Genomic DNA, 18,382 nt, shown 5'->3' with positions numbered 1-18,382 from the left:
GGCAGTTTTTAGTGTCCTGTGAAAACGTTCGATTATCCCATTTGACTGAGGGTGATAAGGTGTTGTGCGATTTTTGTTTGCTCCGAGAAAGTTTGATAAGGCACTGAATAGAGTAGATTCAAATTCACTACCTTGATCAGTCGTGATGGTGATAGGAGTGCCAAAGTGTGAGATCCAGTGGTCAAACAAGACAGTTATGATGGTTTCTGTGTGAATGTCCCTGAGTGGGACCACAACTGGCCATCTTGTGAAGCGATCCAATATTGTTAAGCAGTATTTGTATCCATCAACCTCTCTCAGGAAAATTATGTCCAGGTGAATGTGGTTGAATCTGGATTCTGGCACTTCAATGTGGTTGGGTTTTACTTTGTTGTGTCGTTGAATTTTTGCTTTCTGACAAGCTATTCACTTTTTGGACCACTGAATTGAATCCTTTTTGATGCCAGGCCAAACAAACTTTTCTCTTAGCTTCAGTGAGGTGGCTCTACGACTGGGATGTGATAGGTTATGTACAATGTCGAATGCTGTTTTCTTTAGGCTTCTTGGTAGGTAAGGTCGCACTATTCCATGGGTTATGTCACAGTAAATTTTCATATTAGGCTGCACTATGATTTCTTGGAGCACAAGTGATGAATTTTGCTGTAACAGACTGGTAAGTTCATTGTCTTCATGTTGTTTTTCTTTTATAGTTTCAGCATCAAGGATGGTTGGTATCACTATTGAGTTGATTCTAGATAATGCATCTGCAACTGAGTTATCTCCTCCTCTCAGGTATGTTATGTTCGTGGTAAACTGAAATATGTAGTCTAGTTGCCTGAGCTGCCTGTCTGATGCCTTTGCTAATTTCTGTTTGTAGGCATAGGCTAATGGCTTGTGGTCCGTTTTGATGGTGATCTCTCTGCATTCCAACAGGTATTTGAAGTGTTTGACAGCTGCAAATACAACGTGTCACAATAATGCTAGGCAAAATTTTAAGGGATGATAGAGGAAGTAAAAAGGAAAATATTTTGTCAACAAACCTGGTGTCTCCGAGCCTCCAATTTTGATCTGCAGCCGTTAAAAGATCATATGTAGGTGAGCGCGTTCAGTAGTGTTGGTGTGGAACATCAGCTGACAGGCAGAGCGGCGGCGGTGCACAGCCAGGTCCGTAGCATTACGCGAGGCACTCCCTTTTCTTCCACATTGAAACTTTATCAAGTTAATTTTTACCTTGTCCACTACACTTTTTAGGCAAGGCCTTTTTGCACATTGTCCACTATCTACGCTCACAATAATTGTTCAAATTGCCTCCCGCAATTGGAGACACATAATTGCAAACGTCTTTGCAATGACTCGCGAACGCGAGAAAATATTCCCGTAGTGTTACGGATAGTGTCACACGCTGCAACAATGCGCTCGAAAAGCTCATTTGGGCTTTGGAAAGGCTTTTCATATACCAGAGCCTTCAAATGGCCCCACAAGAAAAAGTCCAATGGGGTGAGGTCAGGTGATCGCGGCGGCCATTCGAATGCACTACCTCTCCCTATCCATTTATTTGGGAATTTTTCTCTTACGCATTCTCTTGCTCTTCTTGTAAAATGAGCCGGTGCTCCATCACTTTGGAACCACATGATTCGCCGAATGGAGAGCGGAATGTCTTCCAAAAGTTGTGGCAACGTTTCTTCCAAAAATTCGACGTACATATTGCCTGTTAATCGGGACGGTAACAGGTAAGGACCCACTATGTAGTCGTCAATGATTCCGGCCCAGACATTTATGGAAAAGCGATTTTGCACGTGTGTCACTGCCGTAGCGTGAGGATTTTCCGTATCCCACATGTGGCTATTGCGCGAGTTGAAATAACCATTCCGAGTAAAGCAAGCTTCGTCGGTGAAGAGTACATGCCGTGAAAAGTTTGGATTTTCCGCACATTTATGCATGAACCACGAACAAAAATGCACTCGCCTCTCAAAATCACTGCCAGTTAATTCTTGCACTTGTCTTAAATGAAAAGGATGCAACCCTTCTTCATTTAGCACACGCCACACGCTCATTCTGTCTACATGCAATTCGCGCGCAATAGCTCTTGTACTTTTTTCCGGAGCTTTTCTAACACATTCGAGGACACTTTCCTCGAATTCAACAGATCGTGTTGATCGACTTTTGCCAGGTGGAGCTTCTGGTTTTAATGACCCGGTATCGCGCAATCTTTGGGCAATCGCCACAAAGATTTTACGGTTCGGATGCCTTCTATTCGGAAATCGTTCTTGATAAATTCGTGCAGCTTTATTAGCATTACCGTCGGCTAATCCGTAAACGAAATGCATATCTGCTAATTCCGGGAATGAATAATCCATTTTGCACTGTCTTTTACGATGAGACTAGAACGAATGAATAGCTAACAATAAAACGACACACAGTTTCAACTGATGAATTCGTTTGTTTTTTAATGTTTACAATTTTTTAGAATAGCTAGCACAAATGAAAATATTTTATGTTTATTAGATTTTTGGGAAGTTTTTTGTACTAGTTATTCTAAAAAATTGTAAACATTAAAAAACAAACGAATTCATCAGTTGAAACTGTGTGTCGTTTTATTGTTAGCTATTCATTCGTTCTAGTCTCATCGTAAAAGACAGTGCAAAATGGATTATTCATTCCCGGAATTAGCAGATATGCATTTCGTTTACGGATTAGCCGACGGTAATGCTAATAAAGCTGCGCGAATTTATCAAGAACGATTTCCGAATAGAAGGCATCCGAACCGTAAAATCTTTGTGGCGATTGCCCAAAGATTGCGCGATACCGGGTCATTAAAACCAGAAGCTCCACCTGGCAAAAGTCGATCAACACGATCTGTTGAATTCGAGGAAAGTGTCCTCGAATGTGTTAGAAAAGCTCCGGAAAAAAGTACAAGAGCTATTGCGCGCGAATTGCATGTAGACAGAATGAGCGTGTGGCGTGTGCTAAATGAAGAAGGGTTGCATCCTTTTCATTTAAGACAAGTGCAAGAATTAACTGGCAGTGATTTTGAGAGGCGAGTGCATTTTTGTTCGTGGTTCATGCATAAATGTGCGGAAAATCCAAACTTTTCACGGCATGTACTCTTCACCGACGAAGCTTGCTTTACTCGGAATGGTTATTTCAACTCGCGCAATAGCCACATGTGGGATACGGAAAATCCTCACGCTACGGCAGTGACACACGTGCAAAATCGCTTTTCCATAAATGTCTGGGCCGGAATCATTGACGACTACATAGTGGGTCCTTACCTGTTACCGTCCCGATTAACAGGCAATATGTACGTCGAATTTTTGGAAGAAACGTTGCCACAACTTTTGGAAGACATTCCGCTCTCCATTCGGCGAATCATGTGGTTCCAAAGTGATGGAGCACCGGCTCATTTTACAAGAAGAGCAAGAGAATGCGTAAGAGAAAAATTCCCAAATAAATGGATAGGGAGAGGTAGTGCATTCGAATGGCCGCCGCGATCACCTGACCTCACCCCATTGGACTTTTTCTTGTGGGGCCATTTGAAGGCTCTGGTAAATGAAAAGCCTTTCCAAAGCCCAAATGAGCTTTTCGAGCGCATTGTTGCAGCGTGTGACACTATCCGTAACACTACGGGAATATTTTCTCGCGTTCGCGAGTCATTGCAAAGACGTTTGCAATTATGTGTCTCCAATTGCGGGAGGCAATTTGAACAATTATTGTGAGCGTAGATAGTGGACAATGTGCAAAAAGGCCTTGCCTAAAAAGTGTAGTGGACAAGGTAAAAATTAACTTGATAAAGTTTCAATGTGGAAGAAAAGGGAGTGCCTCGCGTAATGCTACGGACCTGGCTGTGGACCGCCGCCGCTCTGCCTGTCAGCTGATGTTCCACACCAACACTACTGAACGCGCTCACCTACATATGATCTTTTAACGGTTGCAGATCAAAATTGGAGGCTCGGAGACACCAGGTTTGTTGACAAAATATTTTCCTTTTTACTTCCTCTATCATCCCTTAAAATTTTGCCTAGCATTATTGTGACACGTTATAGCCAGAAGTTCACGATCATATGTACTGTATCTTCACTCTGTCTGACTGAGCTTGCGTGAGAAAAATCCAACTAGTTTGTGCACATTGTCTTCATATTGTTCAAGTGCTGCTCCAATTGCTGTGGATGATGCATCAGTGATCAGTATCAGAGGAGATGTTAGTGAAAGGTGAGTATTTGCTGTAGCTTCGACAAGTTCTTTTTTTGTTCTGAGGAAGGCATCTTCAGCTGTTTGAGTCCAGTGAATCTTCGTCTTGTCTTTCTTCTTCGATCCTTTAAGGTCCTCATTTAGGATTGACTGATAAGAAGCAGCATTAGGCATGTACGACCTATAGTAATTTGTCATCCCTAGGAATCTTCTGAGTTCCTACACAGTTTCTGGTTTTGGGTAATTCTGTATCTTTTCAGTTCTTTCTTTTGTTGGTGAGTAACCTTTGCTGTCAATGTGATAACCTAAAAATTCTATTTCTGTTCTTCCCAGGTTGCACTTGTTGGAGTTGATTTGCAAATTATGCTCTTGCAGTTTGTTGAAAAGCTGCCATAGGTGCTCCTTATGCTGTTCTTGAGATTCTGAGAATACCAGTATGTCGTCAACATAAATGAACACGAAGTCCAATTCTCTCAGCACTGAATCGATGAATCTGTTGTGGTTCAATCGCTGATTCACGACAAACTTGAAATTCTTTTGTATAATAAGGTTTATTGAGATTTGTTTACAATGTTTCTTCTTTATACAAGTTGATAACCAGAGCTATGAGCTATATAATTATAGTTTAAGAGACAAAGGATTGCCTGGATAAAATTAAGAGATAAGAGGACTGAGAGGTCCTAGGAGACTTGACTTGTTCCTTCTAGCTTTTGACTCGAACTAACTTTGGGGCTGCACGTTTGGGGCTCTTACCCTCAAAGTGCAGCGTCAAACATTACCTTATAAGGTAACATTTGCGGGTCCCAATGGTCAAATGCGTCATTGTTCGAGAACATTCGACTGCCGTCGAAGTGCATTTGCCACGTGTCGGGACTTAGCCTTGGCGACAGTGTGAACGAGCTGCGTCTGGCGCTTCGTATTACACTCAGGAATTTGTCGCTATTAGAAGTATTTCTCCTTTACAATGAGACTATTGGTATTTTAGTATAACTATGATAGATTAAGATTTATTAATTATGTCTCCAAATGATAATAATATTAATGATATTAATTATATGGTGCTTATTATAGCGATGAGTTATGTATGTTCATTCTATGTACATAACAAATCTTTGGAAGGTTTGAGTGGCGTTCTTGAGACCAAATGGCATGGTTACGTACTCATATAACCCCCAAGGCGTAGTGATGGCTGTTTTCTTGATATCTTCCTTGTACATAGGTATTTGGTGATACGCTTTTCCTAAATCAATTGTAGAGAAGACATTGCACCCATGTAACCGGGTAAATAAGCTTTGGATTGTAGGTGGTGAGTATTTATCTGGTACAGTAACATGATTTAGTTTCCTGTAATCACCACAGAGTCTCCAAGTGTTTTCTTTCTTCTTTGTTAGGTGTATGGGACTTGCCCATGGGCTGCTTGATGGCTGACATATTCCCATCTCCAGGAGACGTTGGATTTCAGCCTTCGCTGCTTGTGCTTTTTCTCCAGCAAGTTTACATGACCTTTCAGCTACAGGAGGGCCAGTGGTTTCTATCCGGTGTGCAAATTCTGTGGCCTTGAGGTTGGGAACTTGCTGTGGTTTAGTTATTTGCACGAACTGTTGCAACAGGTTTGAATGAGGTAAGTTAGCTTCCACTGTAGTGACACTGTGACACTCGGTTTTGTACAATCTACCTCTTGATGTTAGACCTGTAATGGAGTCTATTAATTGTTTGTTTTTCAAGTCGATCATCAAATTATAGTGTGTGAGAAAGTCAGCCCCAATTATAGCTTCCTTGACGTTTGCCACAATGAAAGGCCAAGTGAATTTTCTACGTAGATGAAGATCTATTACCAGATTTCTTGTCCCGTAGGTGCTGATTGGGGTGTTGTTTGCTGCGAATAGTTGCAGATTACCCTTCATTGGATTCATTGTCTCATTTGGCACAGGTATGATTGAAACCACTGACCCTGAGTCGATTAAAAATCTTTTATTCGTTCGGATGTCATGTAGGTGTAGGCGGAGCTCAGCTGGTGCCGTGGATGACACATGTCTTTGCTGCTTCTGACTGTCACGTACCGCCTGAATTGATGACAGTTTCCCTAGTTTTCCGAGGTCTGAGAATTTGTGAAAGAGCAAGGGGTAGTGCACTTCTTTGCTGTATTGCCAAAACGTTGGTGATAATAACATACGTTTCTTTTGTCAGGAGTCCTCGAACGGGACCTGTGTCTGTGTCTTGAGTGGTCAGATATTGATCTCGACATCAGTTGAGTTATCTCAGTAAGGTAATGAGTGAGTACCTTTTGTAGATCATCGATCCGTTTCTCTAATTGGGACATTACTGCTCTTGGTTCGACACTACTTATTGCAGGCGTAGGAGCTGTTCCCATAATGTAAGATGTATTGCTCATGGCCTCCATCATCCGGTCTGCCATCTCTGCCAATGCCTTTAAATCCAGTGAGTCGGATGCCAAGAGTAAAGTTCTTAACTGGCTAGGTAACCTGTTTAACCACAAGGTGTGCAGCATGTCGTCCGTGATGCCTCCTGCTACCAGATCCTTCATCTCTCGTAAAAGCTGGGACGGTTTCTTGTCTCCTAGGACTAGCTCGTTTAGCAGTTTTTGTATTTGTTTCTGCCTCGAGTCAGATAATCTTTGGATAACCGTCTTTTTCATCTGGCTATATTTTTCTTTATCCGGAGGTAAGTATATAATGTCGGTTATTTGTTGCAGGGTTTCGGAGTCCAAGGCTCTCAAGGCAGCACTGAATTTGGCCTCATCGCTCCTTATTCTGCAAGAGTTGAATTCCGTTTCTATCAGGATGAACCATATATCGAGCCTATCCTTTATGAATGGCGGGAGTTGCGGCTTCCGTATTGCCGAGATGAAGTCCTCCCTTATGTAATTTGCAAATTGGTCCTTCTCGGATTGCGCGGGCTGGTCTTCGGATGTATTCTGTTGCAAGAAACCCGTCTCAGGTTGACCTCTTGGGTTATCTTCTTTGTCGGTCACTATTATGGGCATGGTGTGCCCCATCGGAGATCGTTGCACCGCCATTTCGTTATCTCGTGGCGAAACGTTTTAGTCTGCACCACTTTTCCTTTTTTCTTCTTTTATCACGTCGGGGTCACCAATTTGCGGTGCTTCTTTACCATGCGATGCAAGAGGATTCTTAATGTTTCACTTCTCTAGGTTCAACTTTAAACATGGGCAACGACAAGTGGAAGAAAATGGCGTCTATCCGTTTTTCAGTCTTCTTTATTGTTCACAGATCCTCACTCTTTAGAGTTCCGGAAGGAAGAGAATATAAAAATAGCTTAAAGTAATTATATCTATATGCATATTTCCTATTCCCTATTCACAGCCACAGATGTCGTGGTACATCTTTTGATGTGGGGAGCTTGACGTTCCAATTCCTCAGATTAGCTATTTAGCACTCGTTTCTCACTTTAGGTTTCAAGTAGAAAGGCACAATCAAGTATATATTCAATGCTCTATATTTTTCACATCCGCCCGGTACAAGCTCCGACACAAGAAGAAAGGAAAAAAGGAAGTAACAATAATTACGGTTCATTTCCGTTCTCTTATCCGATAAATATAAAAAATTTGAATATTTACATAACTTAAGTTCCTACAGATGTCGCGTAAAATAAAGTACATTTTGTGCTTACTATAGTCTTCACATTTTGGTAAACTATAGCAAATCTTATAACATAGTGACTATAGTACGCTACAGTACTCCCCCCTAAGTTAACCTGTTAATCTTATGATTTAAAGGTTACTTTGCCACGTGAAGCATAGTTTTTTACTGGCTTGTCCAAGCTCGCTGTCCAGTGATGCTCTGGCATAGGTTCGCTTGTAGTGGGCTCTTGAGAAGTACCTGGAGTGACTAGCTGCTGCACAATCTTCCCGGATGACGAGTTTTGGTTCAGAGTGTCCTCAGGTTTGTTCATATAGGCAGGTTTCAATCGCTCTACTGACACATTTTGCAGGCTTCCATCGACATCAATTTCGTAGACTCTGTCATTGATCCTGTTCACCACCTTGTATGGTCCCACATATGGAGCTTCAAGTGGAGCTTTGGTATGATCACAACGAATGAACACATGTGTGCAGGTATGTAAATCCTTAAAAATAAAGCATTTGGCTTTATTATGGTGTGCTGTGGACGTTGGCCTTAATGCTCTCATGTACTCCCTATGTTTTTCTATGAAAACTTGAGGTTCTGGAGGCATCTCAGCTGTAACAAAAAATTCGCCAGGGATACGCAAGTTAGTTCCATACACCATTTCAGCTGGCGTGGCCTGGATATCTTCCTTGAGAGTGGTGCGCAGCCCAAGAAGTACTGTTGGAAGAATGCTGATCCAAGAACGGGGTGAACACATCAGAGCTGCTTTCAAGGTCCTATGAAATCTCTCCAGAATGCCATTTGACTGCGGGTGATACGTTGTTGTCCTATTCTTTTTAGCTCCAATGAAGTTTGACATTGCTGTGAACAAAAGTGACTCGAATTGACTTCCCTGGTCCGTTGTGATAGTTATCGGAGTTCCAAAGTTTGAGATCCAGTGATCGAATAAGGCTGTGGTGATGGTGTCGGCTGTAATGTCTTTTAGTGGTACAACTACAGGCCATCTTGTGAAACGATCTATCATGGTAAGACAGTATCTGTAGCCATCCACTTCACGCATATGTATTATGTCAAGGTGAATATGATTAAACCTTGATTCTGGCACATCTATATGATTTGGTTTCAGCCTGTTGTGACGTTGCACTTTGGATTTCTGGCACTGTAGACATTCTCTGGCCCAACGCAACGCATCTTTCTTGATTCCTGGCCAGATGAATTTTTCCCTCAACTGTTGTGAGGTTAGTCTTCGACTAGGATGTGACAGATTGTGCACTACATTGAATGCCTCCTTCCTCAGAGATTTTGGCAGGTAAGGTCTGACTATTCCATGAGTAATATCACAATATATCTTGACATTAGGCTTAACACAGATTTCTTGCAGATTAATGGATGTCGGTCTACAAATTAGGTTATGAAGCTCTGGATCCAATTGCTGCTCCTGCTGAATTGTACCTGCATCAAGTATTGTAGGCATCTCAATTGTGCTAATCCTCGATAATGCGTCTGCCGCTATGTTTTCATCGCCTCTAAGGTATTCAATTTCCGTGGTAAACTGTGAAATAAAATCCAATTGGCGAAGTTGCCTCTCCGATGCTTTAGCTAATTTCTGCTTGAAAGCATATACCAATGGTTTGTGATCCGTTTTAATCGTAACATTCCTGCATTGCAAATAATGTTCAAAATGTTTCACTGCAGCGAATATTGCCAACAGTTCTCGGTCATATGTGCTATACTTTTTTTCTGTCTCACTTAGTTTGCGAGAGAAGAAAGCTACTGGCTGTATTTCATCCCCAACCAATTGTTCCAAGGCAGCACCTATGGCAGTGGTGGAGGCATCGGCTACAATTGTGAGTCGAGCATCGTTTGAAAGAAAAGTGTTCCTCGTAGCTTGTGAGAGTGCCCTCTTGGTGTCTTCAAAAGCTTCTTCAGCTGCAGCGGTCCAAGCAATTGGAGACTTGTCATTCTTCTTGGATCCTCTGAGGTATTCGTTGAGTATTGACTGATATGAAGCAGCATGAGGCATACATGACCTGTAATAATTTGTCATACCCAAGAATCTCCTTAATTCCTGGACAGTGGCAGGCTTAGGAAAATTAAGAATCTTTTCAGTTCTTTCCATGGTAGGTGAGTAACCTTTTTCATCTATTTTATAACCTAAAAATTCCACCACAGGTTGGCACATTACACACTTGTTTGTTTTGATTTGTAATCTTGCTTCTTCAAGTTTCTTGAAGAGTTGCTTAAGGTGCTTATTGTGCTCTTCTTGAGACTTGCTGAATACAAGTATATCATCTACATACACAAACAAGAAGTCCAGTCCTCTAAGCACAGAGTCAATGTATCTCTGGAAAGTTTGGGTAGCATTACGCAGACCAAATGGCATGGTAATGTATTCGAATAAACCCCATGGAGTGGTAACTGCTGTTTTCTGAATATCTTCAGCTCGCATGGGTATCTGATGGTATGCTTTTTCCAGGTCTATTGTCGAAAACACTTTGCTGCCATGCAGTCTGGTGAATAAATCCTGGATCAACGGTGGTGCATATTTGTCAGGTATTGTAGCATCATTCAGCTTCCGATAGTCACCACATAATCTCCACGAGCCATCCTTTTTCTTAACTAGATGGATTGGGCTTGACCAAGGGCTGCGCGAAGGTCGTATAATTCCCAAATCAAGGAGACGCTGTATTTCGAGTTTTGCTGCATCAGCTTTCTCTCCAGCTAGTTTTCTAAACCTTTCTGTTACAGGTGGTCCTTGTGTGGTGATGTGGTGTGCATAGTCTGCAGCTTTAATATTTGGAACTGGTTGAGGCCTGGTGATGTTGATGAATTCCTTGAACAGGCTTGCACTGGGATTTCTACAGTCAATGGTAGTCACACTATAGCACCGCACCTTGTGAAGATTCCCTTTAGAAGTAATGCCCGTCACTGAGTCTATCAATTGTCTGTTTTTTAAGTCCACTAACAAACCGAAGCGTTTCAAAAAGTCTGCACCTATTATTGCTTCTGAAACATCTGCCACTATAAATGACCACGTGAGCTTTCTTCGTAGGTTTAAATCAACATCGATGATCCGATTACCGTACGTAGAGATGGGCGTCTTATTTGCCGCATAAAGAGTTAAATCGTCTTTTTTAGGTTTAACCACTCCTGTTGGAAACGGGATTATGGATACCACAGATCCGGAGTCTATTAAAAACTTTCGATGTGTTTTCGCATCATGAAGGTGTAGGCGGAATTCGGAGGTCACTGAGGCTGTATCTGAACGATACCTCTGGCCCGGTGATTCACTGTCATGTACCGCCCCAATTGATGACAGCTTCTCTAGTTTCCCTGTTTGCTCTGCGAAAAGGAGCAAGGAAGTATACATTTTTTTGCCAAGTTCCCAAACTTATTGTGGAAATAACATTGGTTATTGTTTGCCTGCTTTGACCTTGATCTGGACCTGCCTCTGTTCTGGTTCGAATTTGAATTCGAGTTGAAGGCAAGCTGGGTAATGAGTCCCGTAAGCTGCGTGAGGCAATGCGTTAAAACCTTCTCAAAATCATCCAACCTTTTTTCCAGCCTTATAACTGCTTGTGAAGATGAGTCCACGCTATTTACCATAGGACTAGCGGCCATTACACTGGGAGAGTTTCCCGATATCTCCATCATTCGATCAGCCATTTCGGCTAATGCATTTAGGTTCAGCGATTCTGAGGCAATTAATAGCAGTCTAAGTTGAGACGGGAGTCTGTTGACCCAAAGCGTGTGAAGCATGTCTTCTTTAATTCCGCCAGCTGCAAGATCTCTCATCTCTCGGAGCAACTGTGAAGGCTTCTTATCTTCCAGAACGAGCTCATTAAGAAGTTTCTGTATCTGCTTCTGCCGAGAGTCGGAAAGTCGTTGGATAACGGTTTTTTTCAAATGTTCATATTTGTCCGTGCTTGGAGGTAGATATATGATATCCGTGATTTGTTGCAGCGTATCAGGATCCAGCGCTCTCAGGGCTGTACTGAATTTGGTATCGTCCCTTTTGATTCGGCTAGCATTAAATTCAGTTTCGATGAGGATAAACCAAATGTCCGGTCTGTCCTTCATGAACGGCGGCAATTGGGGTCTTCGAACGGCGGCTATGATGTCCTCGCTGAGATTGATTGTTGCTTCTTTATCAACTGCATGATGCGAAACATTTTCATGGAGAATTCTTTCATCTTCGTCGAAACGTGTGTTGTCCTCCTGGTCCATTATTCTCCGTGGAACCGAGGTCTGAGATACGACAGGTGTTCGCGGGATTGAGCCGGTCCCAACCATGTGGGCGAATGCGGATAAGGAAAAACTGCCAAGTAGTCGCTCGTTATCGTAATCCGTTCGGATCACGTCGGGGTCACCAATTTGTGGGGAGCTTGACGTTCCAATTCCTCAGATTAGCTATTTAGCACTCGTTTCTCACTTTAGGTTTCAAGTAGAAAGGCACAATCAAGTATATATTCAATGCTCTATATTTTTCACATCCGCCCGGTACAAGCTCCGACACAAGAAGAAAGGAAAAAAGGAAGTAACAATAATTACGGTTCATTTCCGTTCTCTTATCCGATAAATATAAAAAATTTGAATATTTACATAACTTAAGTTCCTACAGATGTCGCGTAAAATAAAGTACATTTTGTGCTTACTATAGTCTTCACATTTTGGTAAACTATAGCAAATCTTATAACATAGTGACTATAGTACGCTACATTGATATAGTTTTTATGTACAGGGTGAGTTTAGGTACAGTTACAGGGTGTTTTGGTATAGTACAAAGTAAGTACGTTTTTGTAGTGCGTGTCGTTGTACGCCATAATACGTCGAAAATTCCATAAAACCACTAACGCCATCTGTCGGACGCGAATGAGAAGCACTTTGTTAGGCACACACACCATTACTGTGGTGCGTATGCGTGTGCAACCTCCTTCGGTTAACATAGCTCAGCATCGGACATCTTCGCTATACATCGAGTTCCAGAGAGAACGGCATAGTTTTATCGGATCTCTCTCTCCCTCTCGATCTAACTTTCGTTTAGCCGAAGAGCCGAGTAAAATTCCTTTTCGTCCTTCTGCTTCAATCCTCCTCCATCTTTCAAACCTCAGATTCGAGTTCGATTCCATCCAATAAATTTTTGTTTTATTGTAGAATGTTTATTTATTGCCATGAACATATTAGATTAAAAAATATGTAAAAATGGGGTCTTAATAATTCATAGTTACACTCAAAAGATCTTTATTAAGTCCTACACTTTAAATATTCTTATAAAGATGTAATTTTTATTTCGTTATCAATTCAAATAAGTTATTAATGATTACTATAAATATTCTAAAATTATAAAAAATGAAAAAAAAAAGAGTTGAAGAAGTCTCGAACCTGGGCTCACCGATTCCAAAAGCCGAGACCTTACCACATGCGCTATAAGAGATTTAAGGATATAGATGATAGACTTGCATAAACTTTATAGCTACAAATTCACGTATTCTCCTTGTTACACAGATACAAATATACCTTCTTTCGATATATTTATACTTTATACTGTGAAATTAACCCATTAACGCCCAAAACGGCAAGAATCAAAGGTTTACTTTGCGATCAGATTTAAAGTGCTAAATCTTGTTGCACATATCGCAAAATACCTTTACTTATGTTTTCGAGGTCGCTCTACAAGATGGTATAATTTAAATTATGATTTGGTTGCGTGAAAAAAAGATATAGTGACTTTTTCCTCAAAAAGTGCTAAAAATTTTGCGACAAAAATTTTAAAAGTTAAATTTTCTACTAAAATTTGATGTTCCTCTTCATTAAAAATGGGCACAAGTTGGCACAAACATTCCAAAGTTTCAAAATATCGTCCGTAGGAAATGAAAAATTCTTGATGGTCGAAGCAAAATGGCGGCAAACACGATTTTTTGTTAAAAAAATTTCACAAGCTTTTTTCTCATCAATTACGAACTTTATTGAAAATTTCCCAAGGATAAAAATGTCTTAGAATTAACTGAAGAATATTCTAAAATTTTTTCAAATTTTTTATAAACAATTTTTTAAATTTTAGTCTCGTAATATTAGGAAAAATAAAAAATTGTTTATAAAAAATTTGAAAAAAATTTGGAATATTCTTCAGTTAATTATAAGACATTTTTATCCTTGGGAAATTTTCAATAAAGTTAATAGTTTTTTAGAAAAAATGAATTTCATATTAATAAGGTGAACAGACTTCTCTTATAAGAGCTGCACAATACTTAAAGATTTAAAAAGATTCACTGACGGTATGCAATACATTTTTAGCGCTTACTTTTTTTGATTGAAGTGAAATCTATCATCAACGGTATACTATAAGTTTTTCTTCATTCTTTATTATATTTCTTTTTTTATATCAATTATTTTTCTTACATCACATGTAACGTTTTATATAGTCTTTATCTAAAGTTTTTATATTCTTAAATATTTGATAATTCAAAAATGTCGAAGAGAAAACGACAAGTTCGAATGTCAGAAATTGAATCTGATGATGATAGTTCACATGAAGAATCTAGTCAAATAATTTTGATTCCCGATCCTAATTATTCTGGCGATAATGATTCTGGTTCAGACGATGAAAATTATAATGATTTTCCTTGTACGTCATATAAAAAAGTATACCAGGGTTATTCTGCAAATTTAACTAAATTAGAAGCAGAACATGAGTATAACTGGGTTGACGGTGAAAAAAATTGTAAAGATCAAATTGAAAATGAGACACTGTTATCTGACAGCCAGAAAAAAATGATTGTGCAAAGTACACCAGTTCAATTATTCGAATCCTCTTTTTCTGATGAAATCAAAAATTATATTAGTAAAGCAACAAAGGAAAATAATTTTGAACTTTCTCGATCTGATTTAGATATATTTATAGGAATTGTAATTTTTTCATGCTTTAACAAAAGAAAATCACAATGCGACTATTGGTCAACTGATCCCTTTTTGTCTGCTAACGGCGTTTCGTTAGTAATGTCTCGTAATCAATTCGAAAGTATAAAAGCTCATATAAAATATTCTTAAGCATCAGACAATAATCCAAATGATAAAGGATGGCGAGTACGTTCTTTGATAAACTTATTCCAAAAAAACATTCTTCAATTTGGATATTTCCAAACTGCAATGTCAATTGATAAAATGATGGTAAAATCATATGCCAAAACGAGCTTGAAACAATTTATTAGAGGAAAACCAATAAGATTTGGATTAAAACTGTGGGGACTGTGTACTAGTAATGGTTATCTCTTAGGTTGGGATTTGTACTGTGGTAAGAATCAAATAGAAACGAATGTGCTGATGAAATGTGCATTAGGTAGCAGAGTAGTAATGAATTTACTAAAAGATTTCCTGCATAATACAACTCCTCGAAAGATAAATCTTTACCATGTCTATTTTGATAATTATTTCACAAGTTTTGATTTGATTTTACACTTACGAAATATAGGATTACGAGCCACAGGTACTATTAGGAATGATAGAGTTAAAATTAAAAACGAAATATGTAAGAAGGCAGAGAGAGGAACATTTGCTGTTAAAAATGACAAAAATAGTCAAATAAATTACATCGCTGTAATGGATTCAAAGCCGGTGTCCATAGCATCTACGGCGGCAGGTGTAAATCCAACTCTTCCAATAAAGCGTTATAGTTCTAAAGAACATGAAAAGAAAGAAATCCAATTTCCACACGCTTTTCATATTTATAACAAATATATGGGAGGAGTTGATACTCATGATGCTCACTGTAATAATTTATTGCCCAGCATCAGAAGTAAAAAATGGACATGGGTAGTTTTTACACGTTTGATTCAGGCATCTATTACGAACTCGGTTGTTATATATAATACTGCTAGTACTGGGAATAAAAAGTCTACAAAAGAGTTTACGTTAGATATTGCTAAGCATTATTTAGCAAATCCAGAAAAAGAAATTACACAAACTCATGTATCCAAACGTGTAGAAAAGCAGAGCAAATGCTCATCATGTCCCATAAAAACATACAAATTCTGTAAAGGATGCAACGCATATGTTTGCAAAACATGCTTTCCTAACAAACATTAAGAAAGAGTATTGAAAATAGGAAAAATGTGGGTATAAGATAAGTAACCTACTAAATATCAATGACTTGTGACCCTAAAAAATGCTAAAATATTCCAATTTCAGCTTGTAAACGAGATTAATATTTTTTTCTAAAAAACTATTAACTTTGTTGAAAATTTCCCAAGGATAAAAATGTCTTATAATTAATTGAAGAATATTCAAAATTTTTTTCAAATTTTTTATAAACAATTTTTTATTTTTCCTAATATTACGAGACTGAAATTTAAAAAATTGTTGATAAAAAATTTGAAAAAATTTAGAATATTCTTCAATTAATTATAAGACATTTTTATCCTTGGGAAATTTTCAATAAAGTTCGTAATTGATGAGAAAAAAGCTTGTGAAATTTTGTAACAAAAAATCGTGTTTGCCGCCATTTTGCTTCGACCATCAAAAATTTTTCATTTCCTACGGACGATATTTTGAAACTTTGGAATGTTTGTGCCAACTTGTGCCCATTTTTAATGAAAAGGAACATCAAATTTTAGTAGAAAATTTAACTTTTAAAACTTTTGTCGCAAAATTTTTAGCACTTTTTGAGGAAAAAGTCACTATATCTTTTTTTCACGCAACCAAATCATTATTTAAATTATACCATCTTGTAGAGCGACCTCGAAAACATAAGTAAAGGTATTTTGCGATATGTGCAACAAGATTTAGCACTTTAAATCTGATCGCAAAGTAAACCTTTGATTCTTGCCGTTTTGGGCGTTAATGGGTTAAACCAAATGTATGAAAATATTATTAGGTTAATTATATGGCCCTAGACATGTACTATATTATTTAGACATATTTTAAATTTGTAATAAATCAATTCCGGCTATTTGACTGAATTAGTAATTCTGAAGTGTCAAATAATATTTAAAACGCAATGTGAAACACAGAACACTTCACGTTTATATTTGCATCGCATGCCATTTTATTACCTAAATATTTTTTCATTTCCCTTTAGAACTTGGGTTTTTTTCGAAAAGATTGTATTTTTCGTTCCATTACATGCATGGTTTAACGCGCGAGTCATCTTAATCGTTAATATTTATTACTCTACAAATTCACCGCTTCAACTATTTAAATTAATATTTCTGTATAATTACAAGCTTATTTTTTTCTAAACATACAGCTATTAATTAAACAGAACAAAATAATGTTTTATGTGTCTCTGTAAATTAATTTAGGAGTCAAAACGGCGAATTTATAGAAAATGTATTAACGATTTTAGGGCAATATAATTAACATAATAATATTTTCATACATTTGATTTAATTTCACAGTATAAAGTATAAATATATCGAAAGAAGGTATACTTGTATTTGTGTAACAAGGAGAGTACGTGAATTTGTAGCTATAAAGTTTATGCAAGTTTATCATTTATATTCTTAAATCTCTTATAGCGCATGTGGTAAGGTCTCGGCTTTTGGAACCGGTGAGCCCAGGTTCGAGACTTCTTCAACTCTTTTTTTTTCATTTTTTATCATTTTAGAATATTTATAGTAATCATTAATAACTTATTTGAATTGATAACGAAATAAAAATTACATTTTTATAAGAATATTTAAAGTGTAGGACTTAATAAAGATCTTTTGAGTGTAACTATGAATTATTAAGACCCCATTTTTACATATTTTTTAATCTAATATGTTCATGGCAAAAAATAAACATTCTACAATAAAAAAAAAAATTATTGGATGGAATCGAACTCGAATCTGAGGTTTGAAAGATGGAGGAGGATTGAAGCAGAAGGACGAAAAGGAATTTTACTCGGCTCTTCGGCTAAACGAAAGTTAGATCGAGAGGGAGAGAGAGAGATCCGATAAAACTATGCCGTTCTCTCTGGAACTCGATGTATAGCGAAGATGTCCGATGCTGAGCGATGTTAACCGAAGGAGGTTGCACACGCATACGCACCACAGTAATGGTGTGTGTGCCTAACAAAGTGCTTCTCATTCGCGTCCGACAGATGGCGTTAGTGGTTTTATGGAATTTTCGACGCCTACAAACATCAGCGCCGCCTACCGGCAAGGATTATTTTAGGACCCTGCCATGAGCAATCTCCCGTTTCATCTCTGCTTCAAGCTCTGGTGGCCAATAGATGCCGTTGGGTGGTGACACCGCACATTGAAGATCGAATAAGCGGGTGCAATATGACAGCCTGGCTTCAAAACCACGCCAAAAAACCGACATATGAAAAGCAAAATGGCAATATTGTCCTGTTACCGAACGAGCAGATTCGGCGGCACTCGGTCTACGTCGCAGAGAGTATGGGAAGACAGTAAGGAGTGGGGTCGACAAGCAGTAGTTAGTAGTACGCAAAAAAGAAAGCTTAGCGGAATAAAACATCATGTGTTAGATATTATGATTTATAAATATTTTTATAAAATTGTAAAGAAGTAATAAAACTATTAAACATTTTATATGTATAATTGTCATTATCAAAATAATAATCCGTAACACTTTTAGTAAAAAAACTTAATTGTAAGAATGAATAT

At 38.5% G+C, this 18,382-nt stretch overlaps 2 protein-coding genes across 2 annotated transcripts; one reads left to right on the top strand and one right to left on the bottom strand.

Annotated features, from left to right (window-relative positions):
• Positions 1-1,265: 1,265 nt before the first annotated feature.
• Positions 1,266-2,336, bottom strand: LOC136778134 (histone-lysine N-methyltransferase SETMAR-like). Its single transcript, XM_066734744.1, has one exon. It carries the CDS (start codon positions 2,334-2,336, stop codon positions 1,266-1,268), a length of 1,071 nt encoding a protein of 356 aa, XP_066590841.1.
• Positions 2,337-14,243: 11,907 nt separating this feature from the next.
• Positions 14,244-15,857, top strand: LOC136778133 (piggyBac transposable element-derived protein 3-like). Its single transcript, XM_066734742.1, has 2 exons — positions 14,244-14,778; positions 14,824-15,857. Exons 1-2 carry the CDS (start codon positions 14,244-14,246, stop codon positions 15,855-15,857), a joined length of 1,569 nt encoding a protein of 522 aa, XP_066590839.1.
• Positions 15,858-18,382: the final 2,525 nt, after the last annotated feature.

Source organism: Prorops nasuta, unplaced genomic scaffold, assembly GCF_024137725.1.
Source record: "Prorops nasuta isolate Cenicafe-Biocafe unplaced genomic scaffold, Cenicafe_Pnas_1.2 PNAS00013, whole genome shotgun sequence".
Classification (NCBI taxonomy): domain Eukaryota; kingdom Metazoa; phylum Arthropoda; class Insecta; order Hymenoptera; family Bethylidae; genus Prorops; species Prorops nasuta.
Note: the sequence above shows the minus strand (reverse complement) of the source record. Positions and strands in the feature narration are given on the sequence as shown.

What these genes read in the sequence shown, in the direction of transcription:
- LOC136778133 (XM_066734742.1), top strand. Translation starts at nt 14,244, where the DNA reads ATGTCGAAGAGAAAACGACAAGTTCGAATGTCAGAAATTGAATCTGAT. An exon ending in CGTTTCGTTAGTAATGTCTC is followed by an intron (nt 14,779 to 14,823) that starts GTAATCAATTCG and finishes AATATTCTTAAG; the next exon opens with CATCAGACAATAATCCAAAT.
- LOC136778134 (XM_066734744.1), bottom strand. Translation starts at nt 2,336, where the DNA reads ATGGATTATTCATTCCCGGAATTAGCAGATATGCATTTCGTTTACGGA.